Here is a 17,796-nt window from a genome sequence, read left to right on the forward strand (position 1 = left end):
GAATCTTAATTCTAACATTTAACGTCTTTATATCTAAATTTTCCATTGTGTTTCCTTAAATAACAATACTAATGAAATTGACATTCAATTTTTGATGACATGAAGTTGGTCACGTGATCAGATATCTTGCAAGCGTACGTAAAGCAAACTTCATGAGACATTTGGAAGGTCTAGCCAGTGAAGTCACTTGGTGTCGTACATATATATGTTTGTTGCATTTTGAAAACGTAGTCTGAAAAGTGCAATTTTTTAATAACACAAACCAAATTAAATATAAATACAATAAATAAAATATTACTTTTTAGAGTTTCATTGGGATATCACATAAAGTCGGTACGTTGATCATGGTACCGACATCGTCAACCCCAGAGAAAAATGAAACTCTTAAAATATTAATCATCTTATTATGTTCCCCAAACGAAGTTTGGGAACATATTGTTTTTACTCTGTTTCTTATTATTAAGGTCTTCCGTTTCAGACGGAAGACCTTATAGTGATTCTACTGTTTATTAGGTCTTTCCACCTTTCTGTGGAAAGACCTATTGAAATTGTTCTGTTTATTAGGTCTTTCCACCTTTCTGTGGAAAGACCTATTGATTTTCTTCTGTTTATTATTATTATTATTCTTCTTCTTCTTCTTATTATTATTTTTCTTCCGCTGATTTTTTGTTTCGAGGTTTATCGAAAAGATTTCTTCTTCATCGTAAAGGTCATAAAAAGTTATGAACAAATTTGACCCAACGCATATAACCTATGACCCCTTTCGCAGTTATTGCCCCTTTCGCAAGAATTGCTTGTTATCGCTACTCCTCCGAAACCGTAAACCCTAGAGTTACAAAACCTTCTCCGATGTCTTCGACTACTTGAGAATACTTTTCAATCTTGGTATTGCGAAATGATAGATCCAGCACTTTGATCAAGTATTGCCCCCTGAAAGTTTTTGTTCTTCACGTATAATGAAAAAAATTAAAACGATTAATTGTAGAGACACGAAACCAACTGCAATGGCTTTTTCATCATTTGACCTTCAAAATTTGTTCAAGGTCAAAGGTCAAGGTCACTCTGAATATGAGAATTATAGCTCTTTTTATATCTCTTTTGTCTTACAACATGTATTACATAACATCAAATATATCAAATGTCCTTATAAAACTGTTTATGAATTTCTCTTTTTAACCCGTAGAGCCTGATGCATTAAAAAGTTCTTGCCCTTGTGGGAAAAACCTTGTTATCGCTACTCCTCCGAAACCATTGACCGTAGAGATGCGAAACCTTCGACAGTGTCTTCGACTACTTTAGGGACTTTGACCTTGAAATTTAGGTCAAGGTCAAAGGTCAAGGTCATTCAAAACATGAAAAAGTCAGTGCTTTTGATGTCTCTTTCATCTTATTAGGGCTTTCCACCTTTCTGTGGAAAGTCCTATTGAAATTGTTCTGTTTATTATTATTATTATTTTTCCGCCACGTGTTTTTGAGTTTCAAGATTTATCGAAAAGATTCATGGTCCATAAGAATGTACTTCGTAAAAGATTTTTGCAGTTGACCCTGCGTATAAGAACTTTGAACCCTCGAGGAGTTATAACCCCTTTCGCAATAAAACCTTGTTATCGCTACTCCTCCGAAACCGTAAACCCTAGAGTTACGAAACCTTCACCGATGTCTTCGACTACTTGAGAAGACTTTTCGATCTTGCATTGCGAAATGATAGATCCAGCACTTTGATGAGTTATTGCCCCCTGAAAGTTTTTCTTCTTTACGTATGATGAAAAAAATTAAAACGATTCATCGTAGAGACACGAAACTAACTGCATTGGATTTTTCGTCGTTTGACTTCAAAATTTGCTCAAGGTCAAAGGTCAAGGTCACTCTAAATATGAGAAATTTAGCTCTTTTAAAATCTCTTTTGTCTGACAACATATATTACATAACATTAAATACATCATATGTCCTTTTAAAACTATTTTCAGATTTCACTTTTCAACCCCTTAGCCTGACGCATTAAAAATTTCTTGCCCCTTGTGCCAAAAGCCTTGTTATCGCTACTCCTCCACAACCATTGAGCGTAGAGATGCGAAACCTTCAACAGTGTCTTCGACTACTTTAGAAACTTTGACCTTGAAATTTAGGTCAAGGTCAAAGGTCAAGGTCATCCAAAATACGAGAAATACGGAATATATGAAAAGGGGGGGTTAAACCAATATAAATGTATGAAATAAACTATTCCACGCTTTAATTATCTTGTTTCTTCTTAAAATGCATGTAGAACATTTTATTTATCATAGCTGCATTTAATATAACCCACATGGAAGCTTGTTTCATTCAGGAATCTTCTTACTGAGCCTGCAACAATCTTAGGATCCGCAGTCAGGTCGCTTTGAGTCCAATCCATGTTTTCCTATATGACGACCTACATACCATTGGCCTCGAGTCCGATTTATTTCATCGGCACTTTTCTAAGTAGTCTAACTAAATCAGAACATTTAACACCTCAAATTAAACCTTCGAATGCACAGTGCACAAAAATAGAATTACGATATGCACAGTAAAACACATGTCATGCATGCATTGTACTTCCATGGTAACTATATGTAAACAAATGCCATCAACACGGAAGCAAAAAGAAAAAAGGAGAGAGAGAGAGAGAGAGAGAGAGAGAGAGAGAGAGAGAGAGAGAGAGAGAGAGAGAGAGAGAGAGAAGAAGAGAAAGGAAGAGAGAAGGGGAAAGAGAGAAAAATTGGCCCCTAAATCGCAAAAAAAAAAAAAAAAAAAAAAAAAAACATCTTTTTTTGGAGATGCGCAAAGACCTTTTAAACTCTATAGAGAAACGAGCCCGACAATAAATCTATAGCAAAATACGAATTTTTGATTTTTTATTTATTTTGTTGCTTTTTTCTTCTTCTTCTTTCTTTCTTTCTTCTGTTCTTTTGTAAGCCAAATGATATGGAAACATGTTTTTCAAAACTATTCAATTCCGATAACTACGTTGTACAACAATTTTTTATTCTTGAATAGGTAGTTTACTGCATAAATCTTCATCGGAATTGGTGGCGTAGTGGTTAGCGCGCCTGCCTTTCAAGCTAAGGGTTCCGAGTTCGATCCCTGCTGGAAGAACAATTTTTTTTTTTTTTTTTCCCTTCAGTTTTCTTCTTTTTTTACAGCCCAAATTACATGGAAACACTTAAAAAGGTGGAAAGACCTCTAATTGTTCTGTGAACAATTAGTCTACTAGTTATTATTATTATTATTTTTCCGCCGAATGATTTTTTGTTTCATAAGTTATCGAAAAGATTTATAGTCCATAAGAATGTACTTCGTAAAAGATTTTTGCAGTTGACCCTGCGTATATGAACTTTGACCCCTCAAGGAGTTATAATCCCTTTCGCAATAAAAGCTTGTTATCGCTACTCCTTCGAAACCTTAAACCTTAGAGATACGAAACCTTCACTAATGTCTTCGACTAATTTAGTAGACTCTTCAATCTTTTCAGTGCGAAAGGTTGCATGAACCCCTTTAATTAGTTATTGCCCCTGAAAGTTATTGATGGTTACGAATAATTTTTTTCTTTTTTAAACGATTAATCGTAGAGACATGGGACCAATGGCATTGGATATCTCAACCTTTGACCTTGAAATTTATATAGAGGTCAAAGGTCAAGGTCATTCAAACTATGAGAAAATTAGCTTTTTTAATATCTCTTTTGTCTTTCAACATATACTGAATATCTTTGCATCTTTAATATGTCCTTCTAAAACTATTTCAAAGATTTCATTCTTGTCCCCCGAGCTTGACCCCTTCAAAAGTTGTCACCCCTTTTGCAACAAAACTTTGTTATCGCTACTCCTCCGAAACCGTAAACCGTAGAGATTCCAAACCTTCATCAGTGTCTTCGACTCATTTAGTACTCTCTTCATTCTATCATTGCGAAAACATTCTTTGGTCCCTTGTATGAGTTACTGCCCCTGAAAGTTTATGCTACTTACATTTAATGAACTTTTTTTTAAAACGGTATATCCTAGAGACATGGGACCAACTGCATCGCAATATTTGACCTTTGACCTTGAAATATAGGTCAAGGTCAAAGGTCAAGGTCATTTAAAAACATAAGAAATTCCTTATATATGTGTAAAATATAGCAATTCACCAAATGACCTTGAACTTTGACCTTGACCTTTGACCTTGACTTTGGGACAAATGGAAAAGTAAGGACATGCATTCAGCTCCAGTATCAGGTAAAAACTTAGAAAGTAAAGATTTTTTTTTTTTTTTTTTTTTGTAATGACCTTGACCTTTGACCTTGACCCAAGGGTCACAATAACGCTTAAGGATGTGGAAGTAGTTACAATTCTTAGTTTAAAAGAGGCATAAAATAAATAATTCACCCCCCCTTCTTAAAAAAAAAAAATCACATCAACAACAACGTAGAATATTACTCTAGAATTCAAACCAGACCTCGGATCGACACCAAATTCGGTTTAAAATGTAGAATAGACCTCAGAGAAACTTTCTGGAGAGTTTTACGGTGAGTCTTATAAGTTTATAGAAGTCATGAAGTTTCACGGCAAAAACTACAAGTTCTGTTGTGTTTGAAATTTAAGTGCAGGTGAACGAAGAAATGATCTAAACCTTTTATCGGCTATTTCCTCAGATGTCGTTAGTAGCATTCAATTCTCCTGATATGATACGACATTTTAATATCAAGCATTCTCTCTTTCTTTTACATTTGGAATTTATTTGATTTTTATTTAGAATTAATCAGTTTCCAGAAATAGCGATTTTCGGTATATAAAAGAACAATTCTCGCTTTCATTGTCGTGTTTCCCTTCTAAAAATGCATGCTGGGAGTTTAATTTGTGCTACACATATTTAATTTAACCCAAAGAAATGCTTATTTAAATGTTTCATATTTATTTTAGGATATTCAGTCAGAAATGTTAAAATCCGAACCCGATCTTTTAAGCTTACAAGAAAGCTATTTACAAAAAATTCAACATGCGCACAATATCGATGAATCGGGCTACAGTCCATTAATACATTTTCCTTAGGGAACAGTATTAACGTTTTCTCACGCAGCCCGTCCCTTATTATTTTATATACTGCTTGCAAATTCAGGAACTATTTCCTTTTACGGAACTTCTTTCTTCCCCTACCGATTCTAAAAATACGCTTGCATTTCTTCTATAGTCTTAAACAATTAACTCATATATGTTAGCGGAATGCGTGGCCGAATGGTTAGCGCACCTGCCTTTCAATCCAAGGGTTTTGAGTTCGAGCCCAGCTGGAGGAGCATTTTTTTTTTTCATTTTTCTTCTTTTTTTTCCAGCTCAGATGACACGGAAACACTTAAAAAGGTGGAAAGGCCTCTAATTGTTCTCTGAACAATTAGTTTACTAGTTATTATTATTATTTTTTTCCCGTTTTTTGTCCAAGCGATTTCTCAGAGATGGCTCAATGGATTTTCTTGAAACATTTAGGGATTATGAAAAATAAAATAAACTAAAAACATTTTTAAGGATTTTGCAAAATTCACTTCCGGTCGTCAGATATGTCCAATTTTCGTTTTTTCAAAAGAGATCATGTCCGGACGATATCTCAGAAACGGTAAAAGATTAAGACCTCAAACTTTCAGGGATTATAGATCATGAGAAGTACGTTTGCAGAATATGTTTAAATTTGTCAGCCGTCACTTCCGGTCGTCACAGGAAGTGATCAAATAAATCAACAATTTCAACTTTTCTTTTTTGGATTTAATCTTGCATGGCATTATTGTATTTGTTTCGCAGTTTTGAAAAATGTTGGTCCCACCGGAAACAAAAACGTCAACTTCCGGTTATAAGCGAAAAACTATATAATTTGAGCATTTTACTTTCCCATAAATATCGCTTATAGATTAAGTGTTTGAAATGGTTTTTTAATATGTTATTTAGACTGCAAATGTCTAGAGTAACGTCAAATATTTTGGTAAAATTCACTTCCGGTCGCGTGTTTTACTGTCCGCAAAATAAGAATTTGTGCAAGTGAGATCTCAAAAACAGTAAGAGATTAAGACATTAAACTTATAGGAGTAATAGAACTTAAGGAGTAGGCAAAACCCTTTGGGTTAATAGCGTCAGCCGTCACTTCCGGTCGTCACAGGAAGTGATCAAAGAAATAAAAAATTTAAACTTTTCACTTTTGAAATAAAACTTGCATCATATAATTGAATCTCTTTCACAGTTTCTATATTTTTTGGTCTCACTGGAAACAAAAAACGACAACTTCCGGTTATAAGAGAAAAATATGTAATTGGGATTTTTATCTTTCCAAAAACTATCGCTTATAGATAAAGTTTTTTGAAATGATTTTTATATATGTTATTGAGATTGCAATTGTCTAGTGTGACGTTAATCATCTTAGGAAAATGCACTTCCGGTCGCGTGTTTTTCTGTCCTCAAATTGAGATTTTGTTTACCAAATTGCTCAGAAACAGTACATTGCTGAAGTCTAAAACTTTCAGAACTGATAGTCAGTCCTCAGTTTATCTACATCATGTAAAAATCGTACGTTGCCGTCACTTCCGGTCGTGACAGGAAGCGATGCAGAAAAGTGAATTGTTACAGTTTTTTTTTCTTTTTACAGAAATGTTTGGCTAATGCGCATGTTAGATAAACCATAACCATGCAATTTATTATCTCCGGAAGTGCAAACCGAAAAACCGGAAGTTGTCTCAAACATGAGTAGTTTTTCATGGAAACTTTTAGGGAGGATCAGTTGTGAATAATTAAGGTGTAGAATGAACATTTTATTCGTTTGGAGCACTTTCGTTCATGACGAAGTACATAAAGAAAACAGGAAAGTAATTCCGTTTGTTTTTATTTGTATTTACATATCTTTGGAAGCCTTGAGATGACTTTTGTTAATTATTAAGAGTAATCTTATTGGCAAGATTGTGGGTTTTTTTTTCGAAGAAGTCAAGAAAACGGAAGACCTGTTATTGCCTAGGCAATAAGTATCTAGTTATTATTATTATTATTATTATTTTTCTTCCTGGGTACTTTTTTGTCAGTGAGTGATCTCCGAAACTACACATCCGATTGAGGTGAAACCTTTTTAGGGTTACTAGGCATGTTATGTAGATTTGCGGAACGAAGGTCATTTTGCGCGCATGCACGTGCGTGCGCGTGCAATGCGTAAAATGACCAATATACTTGAAATAGCTGTAACTGTTATATTTTTTGATGAAATGCTTTGATACTCAGAATATAAGGATATATTAAAAGTATGAACAAGATGACATGGTCAACATGCACATGCATGCACGTGCGCGCACGCGCAAAGCGTAAAATGACCAATTTACTTGATATAGTTGTAACTTTGAAACTTTTTGATGAAATGCTTTGATACTCAAAATATTTGTATGTATTTAAAGTGTAGACAAGGCGACATGATCATCATGCACATGCATGCATATGCATGCACGTGCGCGCGCGTGCAATGTGTTAAATGACCAATTTACTTAATATAGCCGTACTTTTTATATTTTTTGATGAAAAGCTTTGATATTAAAAATATACAGATATATTAAAAGTGTAGACAAGATGATGTGGCCATCATGCACATGCATGCACATGCGCGCGCGTGCAATGTGTTTAATGACCAATATACTTAATATAGCCGTAACTTTTATATTTTTTTATGAAAAGCTTTGATACTAAGAATAAACAGACATATCATAAGTGTAGACAAAATGGCATGGTCATTATGAACATGCATACAGGTGCGCGTGCGCGCAATGCTAAGATGACCAATATACTTGATATAGCCGGAACTTATATATTTTTTGATGAAATGTTTTGATACTGAGAATATAAAGATGCATTTATAGTACAGACGGAATGATGTTGTCAACCTGCACATGCATGCACGTGCGCGCGCGTGAAATGCGTTAAATGACCAATATATTTAATTGCCTTATTTAATGAAGCTTACAGGAAATAAGACACCAAAAGGGAGTTCGGGAGCGTTTGGGGAACATCTGTAACGGTCCCCGTTACAATTAATACTAGTTTCTTATAGCGTTACCTTGACGCAAAAACTGGAAAAATGGCAAAAATAGAATTTTTGCATGAACCGTGCAAGTTCTTGAAAGTATTAGGTTTCAGAAAATTAAAAGTTTCAGAACCTAAAAAATGCACTTTTATGGATAAATTTTTTCATATGCCCCCAAGACGAAAATATTGCTTCACTTATTCCTCCTTCTTGTACGCGTGCGCTGATATGTTGAAAAAGTAACCATGGTCACAAGTCCCAAGAAATGAGTGTCGGTAGATTGAGTATTTCGATATAATACATGTATTAAAAAAATTATCAGAACGCATTCTTCACCTTTGCATGCTCCAATACACTGCTGATTACAAGTTTTCCGCTAAAAATAAAAACGAAAGTCGCGGGACGATAACAACAATAAGTAGATACATGTACAAGCTCTGTTTTTCCGGCAATTATATTTTACAGTCTTATCTTGCTTTACAGTGCAGATGAGTTTATCAAAACCTCACTATACTCATATTTTCATAAACGTTCGCTTTCTGATACAACTATCTTGAAAGAAACACGATTTTGACTCAGTATGTACCTTTAAGAAATCTGAAATGTCAAATGTAGTTTTCACAACGCTTCATCAATATACACGTATATAAATACACTTTATAATGTTATGTCCTCAATCAAATGATTCACGTCTCTTCTTCTTGTCCGCCAATGGATTGAAGGGCTAACTGGTCTGGCCTTTTATTTAATCCCAGGTTATTGGATTCTTCAAAATATTGAAAACTTTTTCAAATCTAACAAAGAGTCCTTTGGAGGGTTTGCTGAAAAAAAAACGAACAACCATATGAATATACCACTGAGATCGCAATTACTTAACTTAACAGAACTCTTTCGCGTTGGAGGTAGAAAACGTAGATCAGCTGAGGGCAATGTGCTATACTGTTCAATACACTATAAAATCGATCAATGTAGATTTAGAAAGAAGCCCTGGTGAAATATCTCTATTTCAAACTGATGAAATTTAGAAGATGCTAGTTCTCTTGAGTTACATTTTTGCAGATATTTTCCTCTAAAACCATTCTTTTAAAAATAAATTGAATAATTTCTTTCTTATAAACGTTACTTTTGGAAGTCTAAACATTCCTTTACTTTCTGAAGTGCAACCATTGGCAATGCATTGTACTTTCGGAATACTCATTGTTCGAATCATTCAAAATTTACTCGAGTAAACAATATATTTTGCCCCGAAAATGAATTGCACGTAAGATTCAGAGCTATCTTGACTTTAACGCTAAAGAAGGACAGTAAGTTAGATTACCGCGAGTTAATCGTAATACTAAGTAATCCGTCGTATGTTAATTTGAGTGGAAAGGAATATTCTATTTGGGGAAAAAATTAGTCAGATGGAGTAAAATTCTCGAGTCACGCCCATTCCTGGATGGAACCTTTTTTTTTAATTAAAGAAGCGAATACAATAGCATGTTTATTAGAAAAATACCCTTACCATTTGAAATATCTAACACCATTAACAATCCCATCATGCTTTCCGTCTTCTAAAAAAGAAAATATATTTAAGAAAAAATATTTTCCGATTTTTTTACTCGCCTGAATGTTAGAAATGATGTTAAACATTAATTCATTACATGTTTTTATCATTTAAACAATAAAATGTTTTCTTTACTTTGTTTATTCATACGTAGATAATGCTTGCGACATTGCAGAAAAAAAATACACACATGTAACCCGGGTGTCTTCCCACTTAGCCAAAATTCTGAAATTGTTACAGGTGACTGGTTTTGGCTAGGTGGGAATGGTGTACAGGTAAGGGGAGGGGAAGAACAAAAGAAATTAATTACAGGTGACCTATAGTCTGTTTTTAATTAATATAGTAAAAGGTTAAAATTATACTTAAATTCTGAAAATGTGAATATTAGTAAATAAATATTTCAAATCATTCAGATTTTTTTAAAATTTAAATTAATGCATGTTAATTAATTTTTAAATTCTTTACTATTTCACTATGCATTACAAATATTTGAAAATATATGTAAAATAAGGTACTATTTAATGCCCTTTCCATTAAATCTTACATCTCTATATTGTGTGTTTGAATGATAAAGAGAATTAACTAATATTTAAATCAAAATTTCACATTAATGGCAAAAAGAATGAAACAGGATGACTGTTTTTAATAGTACATGTGTGTATGCAAAAGTGTTCACTTTCAAATTTACCTACTTCAAATAAATTTTGCTTATATCATACTATTTTGTTTGAAAAATATGCTACAGAAATAATTTTCAAAACAAACATTAATTTGTTCATTATATAAGTGCATCTGATTCTGTTGGGAAATGATGTCTTCTCTGATGCATAAAATGCTGAATTTTTTCCAAAATGAATATGGAAATTAAAAAAACAACAACTAGTTCTTGAACTATACAGTTATATTTTTACATTAAAAATTTAATTTCAGCTTGGATATTACTTATGTATTTCAAGTAGACTATATAAATCAAATTATACTATGAAAAGTTTACAAAATTGTGACAAGAGAAGATTATCCAAGTTGTGTCATTAATCCGTTTGACTTGTTTTGTTTTTATATATCATAAAGAACAAGTCTCAATAAGGCTTATCTGTGGTCCCTGGTTACTCGTCAAATTTTGAACATTTATTAATTTTTTTAAAAATTAAATTTTATTATTAACTAATGACTTTATTATTTGAATCATCATCTAAAAATGTCAAACAATAGATATAGGCAGCATTCGAAGCTGCGCGTTGAAGGTAGGGTCCTTTGATTTTCATGAATATCAAAAGAAATCAGTGACAGCTACATATTTCAAAGCTTTCGTAAACACCGAGCACAGGTTTGTTCAGAGTCGAGTTTGAAATATAATGTGTATATTATATGTGTAAAGGTCGAGTGAAAATATCTTTGTTGAACAACCTTGTGCTCTATGTTTTCTAATTAAAAGTATTGTGATTTTGAATCTCTTCGCTGACTTCATTTACATGCGATTAACCTCTTTATGACCTGTTTAAAATCATAACAACCACGTGGATTTGTATCGTTACGGGTAAATGCCTCCAGTAAACGTGCTAGTTCTCATTTGAAACGTACTCAGTTTTATATCGATCAGCATGGACTTGTTTGGTTCATCTTGTTATAGTTTTTATTGCCAAAGTTTTGTATAAAATAGAAAAATGTATTTGTAGTTCATTGTGAATCTTGAACATATAATTCGTATTTGAAAGAAAAATACGTATCATACCAAGATCTTCTTAATCTAAATGTCTCCGCCCATTTCCATGTAATAGAGAAACCGTAGTCTGACCGGGGGAAAATGTTCCGGCATTTATTTCCATGCTGATGAATGAATTAAATGAATTATTTATTCACCAATAATTTTTTTTTTGTATTTTGTTTCTGTTTTTTCCTAGTTTTTTTTGGTTTTGTTTTTGTTTTATTTCAGTTTTTTTGCAATGATTGTAACTGTTGATCCCTGCATTTACAAACAAACAAAAGGACATTTTTTGTATATATGTTTGTATTTTTATCAGTAAAATAATTTATTCATATAAAGTGGGTGAAAGTATGTAAAATATTTTATTATTGGTCCATACATTACAATGATTGAAAAGCAAATTTCTAAATAAATCTTTCAAACAGACGGTTTAAAACACCGATTCTAACGAGTTTTTTTTTGTTTTTTTGTTTTTTGTTTTTTTTTTGTTAATGGATTGATATAACGGTAATCAGTATTCTTAAGAAATAAAGGAGAAAATATTCAGCGGATGTAAATATTCTAACATCAATGACATCCGCAATTTCAAGCTTAAAGTATATATTGCATTCTGTAACATCTAAAGATGCATAAGGTTTCACAGAACGTCTTGTAGAAACTGCAGTATCTATCAAGATTCACGGGAAACTGGTGAACAGTGCAGCATTATACCTGTAATGTTTCATAGATTAAACTGTGGGCAGTATCAGCGATACATCAATAGAGAGATATGAAGAAAGTGGTTTGGAATCGACCACTGTTTTTGAAATGATTTCATTTAAATTTCTATACAACATTCCATTTTATGTTTCATTTAAAGAAATACAAGAATATGTTTAAAGAAATTTAATTTCTGCTATGAACTCCTCTAAGAATTGTCTTTTTCTTACCCTCAGCATCAAGCTCTACACCCACAAAGATCCCTGCAAGATCTTTTAAGTTGCCGACATATTTGACAATTCCACTACATCGAAGACCGTTGTTTCTGGTAAATTCTATAACATCGTCTATGCAGATCATTGAAGGTGATCGCGGGAAAATATGTTTTATTCCCCCTGCTGGCAAGGTGGAAGCTCTGGAAATAAGAGAATACAATGTTGGTCCATTATATCACACCTTCCTCCGAATTGTTTGATGAAGAAATTTTGAAAATATATTGCCCTAATTGTGTTCTTGTGTTTAATATATATATATATATATATATATATATATATATATATATATATATATATATATATATATATATATATATATATATATATATATATATATATATATATTCAAACTTTATCAAAAAAAAAATTGCTTATGAATTGAAAATTGTCGAGACCTAGAATCAATATTATGGTGTATATCCAAAAACAATCTTTGAACAAATATTTTACGTCACAATATAATACAGGAAACTGGAAGTAGAAGAAATCATTCTACTCAACATAATTTAAAACTACCTGTACTGTTACAAGAACCAGAGGATATATAGTTACAAACAAAATTTTATTTAGAAAAAGCAGTTCATGTATATAAAATTAGTTTCGTTCGATGTATCTGCAAATCAATCTCTTTTTAACTATTACCTTTCTGCTGATACAGAAGACCTATTTTCCTTTGTGGATTCTAGAGACCCTTTGTACAAGTTTGAGTCAGAGAATCTTTGTTGAAACCCCCCTCCTGCACCTCCTCTCGCAGGTGTTTGGTAAAAACCATGCCTTCTATTTGATTTTACCGATTCGCTCAATTCTATATTAATTATAAAATTGTTTAAGTATACTGTAAAATTAAAATTAATAATGTGACGTACTAAGTATTGTAAAAAACATTCTTAAATGTATACGCTATACGAGATTTAACGTTAATATCATCATAAGGACTGTACGGAAGAACGGGTAAATGTTGGAACTAATCAAAGGTCCATATAAGGGCCCCTGTTCTCGCCATACTGTAGTTACCATATTCTTTGTGAAAATATGATTGCATAAATTTTAAACCCACGTCAGCAAAACATTTAATGAAACGAAGCTAAATTGCTTCATTGAATTATAGTTGTATTTCGAAGTACTTCAAAGGATTTCCATGCATACGCTGTATGGTTAACTATTAATAATACTTTGGAAACTAAAACTAAACTCTTGCATGTGACAAACGGCTTGTTTCCAATGGACTTGATTGAGAATGCTTAAATATTTTACTGCCATTTACGAAATGTTACATTAGGATAGATAAACAATAATTCATGGCCCAAGATTTAAATGAGGATTGATTTCAAATTGATATTCTGCAACAACAACAACAGCAAGAAAATTATCGCATTGATAAAAGGAATCTTTAATAAACAATAACCTTGATCAATCCCCGCCTGGTTCCACCAAGAGGACTCTACATCTTCTTCGCTGTCAGAAAACGACTTGTAACGAAACCTTTTGAGATCCTTACGCCTAAAAGCAGGCAAATGGTTTGATCTAATGCAAGACATTTTATCTTTCTCTATTTTTGGCCATTCCAACGTTGTTTTAACGGGAGAAATCATCTCCCCGAAAAAGCCTTTTAGTTCCTCTTCTGAAATGATTTTTCCACAAAATATAGGGCTTTTTATTTGGATTTTTACTGCATTTTGGAGTAAATGCTGAAAATCAACATTATAATGAAAAATTTCAGGTGTATCAGCAGCCTCTAGTACTTCTGTCAAGCTCTGAAGATATTCGTTTAAACGCTTAAGCTCGTTTTGAAGATGATCTTGTTTGTTAATCAGATCTTTCTGAATGCAACTTTTCATTTTTCTTGCATCATTGATAGTATCTTCAACAACAGCATCAAGAAGTCTCTTCCATTTGTCCCTGTTTTTGTATATGTTTTCCTCAATACTATCAACTTCTGCATAAAGGATCTTTAACTTATCCTCAACCTGATCTTTCATTTTCTCAAAAATTGGAATAATAATGTCTCTGACATCAAGTTTTGCTTTTTCAATACACGTTTTTCTTTCCATTAAACATTCTACAAATTCCTTTACCTCATGTGACCTGTGTTTCCCGGAAGTTATGCATTTACAGCAGATTGATGAACGACACGTTTGACAGAACATCTCACATTTATGATTTTCATGAAGAGAGCAAATTGGAAATTCTGCACGATGGTTCTTGAAGAATAGAGATTTGACGTCATGAGACACCCTACTAGACATATGTTTTCCCACACAAGCCTCACAAAGAATGGTGGAGCAGGAATAACAACGGAATTCTCCATTGCTGCAACACATGCAACATCTCACTACATCTTGAGCCTTGCAAACGTTGGCCATTTTCTTCTGAGAGAAAAAAATGCCATGACACCTTTTGTACGTTTATTGCATTTTTTAAAAATAATGAAATTTTTTAAAATAAACATTATAAATCTCATACTTTGAGGATCCTCATTATCTTGAAAGAAAGACAAAATTAGATATAGCGTTTCCCTTTGGCATGTTTTGAATTTGAAGATCATCAGGTGCCTTTACCTTTTATTTTTAACCAGCGACGTTAATATCATTAATATTATTATTAAGGATAATGAACCCTTCTATGAAGTGTATAGTCTTGTTTTTTATTTTTCATTTTTTGACTTATTGTATCATATCCATACCCTTTGTGAGTATATGAAATTTCCCTTGTTTCTCTTTAAAAAAAATTAACTGACGTTTTGAAAAGTCAAAGATTTTAGCATGCATATCTATCATCTTTACAGATTGTTTTTCAATGTCTAATAATAATAATAATAATAATAATAATAATATAGTATTAATACATCTGTATCTCCTTTCTGATATTTTTCCACTTTTCTATCAGTATTAATGAAATATTTTCCATGTAATATGCCTTACCAAATTTGTCATACTTTTAACAATTCTAAATCTGGGGGATTATAAAGTCTATTTATAGGTCCAGAGCGTCGTTCACAATGGTAAATAATAAGAACAATTGTTACTCCCTGAGAACGAAATCAAGTGTCCTTAATCTTCTAAAAAATCCCCTTTTTGCTGTTAAAATACTGACAAAACACAATCCTTGTGCATCATTAAACAGAGAAACTCACTGGCAGACGGAAAATAGTAGATGCCTAAGCCATTGAAATATTTGGTAAGAGAAACCTTATCTTATTTTCTGATTTTCTCAATCCATAAAATATGTTAAAAGGCAACTTACCTTTAATAACCAGTTGATGAGCATTAAACACCTTTCCACCTAAACATTCTACATAATGTTCCCTAATGTAACCAGATGGATACGGAAGAATTACTTCAAGGACCGGATGTTGAATACTGACATCATTAAAAGTGTTAGCATTTCAAAACACAGTACAAACAATCATTTTCAAATAATAACGGCACGCCTACTTGTTAAGAGGTTAATGCAAACCAAACTTACATCCATTATCAATTTTGTTCTTAAAAAGAAAATATCTTAAAAAATCAAAAGTACAGAGTTAAGCCTTCGGTAAAAATGATATATAACTTATAAATTTGAAAAATAAGCAATACGAGCGGAATTTCATGTTACTGATAAACACAAGCATTTCAAAATGAGATATTAAACATCCAATATATTTTTAAATAGCGCGAGTTTGACTGAAAAAAAACTTAAATATAATTCGAACGTAAATATATGTTAACTCTCTCATTTTTGTGAAGTCAACATCACTAGAAACGACTTTTAGATTTCTTTGTCTGCATCACAAGTGATGGATCTTTTAAAATTAAACAGAAACAAATTATTAAAAGTAAACAAAGGTGCTCAATGATTTTTCAAGATATTTGATGGTAAAAGGTGAGGTTGACATTTTTGATGAATTTGCCTGAAATTTGACGACAATCGTTAGTCGAGATTTTACGAGACACGTGAATATGAACAGAATTATAAAATATGTTCTATTCAATCATTTTGAGCACTTTTTGCAGGCCTGTCGCTCTAGAGAGTCGGGGGTCCCACTGATTCAAGAATAATGTTTTGCTTAGATTCTAAATCATTCAAACTTTGTGTTATTGCATTAAAAATTGCAAAAAAAAAAAAAAAAAAAAAAAAAAAAAAAATACATAGAGGATATTCAATGTTTTGTAGTTGAATATAGAATTTATTTCACGAGTGGGACAGGATTTTTTGATATTTTCACGAGTGCGAAGCACGAGTGAAAATATCAAAAAATCCTGTCTCACGAGTGAAATAAATTCCATATTCAACTACAAAACATTGAATTTTCTGTCTATTACATTTTCTTTGATTTTTACTTTGCCTCTGTCTTTTCATAACACAATGTCATAGGCTTGACGTCATAGTTGAGCGGTTGAGACGTCATAGCTTAGCAGTTGTGTGATCATTGAAAACATTACATAGCATGGATTTTTGCAACATATTTGGGAAAAAATTTGCAGTTTTAGCTCTATCAAGATGCGTAAGTACTATCTCTATCTTATGACAGGCCAGAAATTATTTTTTACTTACTTTGATATCCTTTCACACTGTGAGAGAGTATCATTTTGGTATCCTTTCACACTGTGAGAGAATATCACTTTTATTCAATAAATAAATCACGGTATTTCACTGTTGAAAATGTAATAAAGATAGATTCTACACCCTTCCCATTTGTGCATTTAATGTTTTTTTTCTCGCTTGCCTTTTCTTTTAAAGCTCCTTTCTCCCCCTCTCCTGATAAACGTAGCTACGCATGGGCCTAGCTGTCTTGTGTTTGTCTCTCACACTATGATCCTCGAGAAAATCAATCACTTATTAGGTTTATTACTGGCTGCCTACAGAAATATATCGGGTTGATCAATCTCAAAGATGTGATCATTTTCAATCATTGAGACTTAAATTCCTGAGAGATTCGGGAAGGTCTACAATAGGATTATTTTCCACAATGGGTTAAGCAAACATATAAATTGATGATTACAAAATAACAAAAACAATGGGGTACCGAACGGGGTATTTATTTACACTTTATCATTCATCCAATGATGAATTTAAATGACATGGCGTCCTACTTCTTTAATAGTGTGACGTCACTTACTTCATGAATAATAACGAGAAAAAAACGGACTCATTTCATGATGATCATCATGATGTCTATTTAAATTAAGCATTGAATTATAAATTTTTGACCTAACCGCTGGCGCTTATGCTGATTAAGAGAATATCAACACAGCCGTAAGTGCTATGATACGATTAATATTAAAAATTTACAATTCAATGCTCAAATTTTCATGGAAATTTATAAGATATCGCTTCTTTGAATTGCATTTTGATTTTCGTCATTGGTGTTGCACTTGTACAACGTTCAACGTTTGTGTCCTCACAATTAGAATTACTACTTTAACTTTTTGACACCTCCATATGTTTAATGGTATCAAAAAATTCCTAAGCTTTCGACATTTTTAATAAGAAAAAAATAATAAATACCGGATGTAAGCATACGGGTTTCAGCCCTCGTTTACAGTCAAATATCGGTATATTCT

General features: G+C 32.5%; 2 protein-coding genes across 2 annotated transcripts in view; both read right to left on the reverse strand.

Annotated features, from left to right (window-relative positions):
* LOC133190024 (TPR and ankyrin repeat-containing protein 1-like) overlaps positions 1–17,796 on the reverse strand; it is a 490,694-nt gene that overhangs the window by 234,482 nt on the left and 238,416 nt on the right. The window lies entirely within an intron of this gene.
* Positions 9,526–14,613, reverse strand: LOC133189865 (E3 ubiquitin-protein ligase Trim36-like). The gene is made up of 4 exons (XM_061325260.1): positions 13,656–14,613; positions 12,893–13,055; positions 12,206–12,390; positions 9,526–9,578 (listed from the first exon to the last, which is right to left on the reverse strand). The coding sequence occupies exons 1-4, from the start codon at positions 14,611–14,613 to the stop codon at positions 9,526–9,528; spliced, it is 1,359 nt and encodes a 452-aa protein (XP_061181244.1).

This window comes from Saccostrea echinata, unplaced genomic scaffold (assembly GCF_033153115.1).
Source record: "Saccostrea echinata isolate AGI-Se365-2 ecotype Australia unplaced genomic scaffold, CSIRO_AGI_Sech_v1 ptg000020l, whole genome shotgun sequence".
NCBI lineage: Eukaryota > Metazoa > Mollusca > Bivalvia > Ostreida > Ostreidae > Saccostrea > Saccostrea echinata.

Excerpts from the sequence above, each read along its gene's own strand:
- LOC133189865 (XM_061325260.1), bottom strand. The coding sequence starts at position 14,613 with ATGGCCAACGTTTGCAAGGCTCAAGATGTAGTGAGATGTTGCATGTGT. Across the intron at positions 13,056-13,655 it reads CCAGGCGGGGATTGATCAAG|AATTGAGCGAATCGGTAAAA; the intron begins GTTATTGTTTAT and ends TAATTAATATAG. Across the intron at positions 12,391-12,892 it reads TCTTCTGTATCAGCAGAAAG|AGCTTCCACCTTGCCAGCAG; the intron begins GTAATAGTTAAA and ends TCTTATTTCCAG.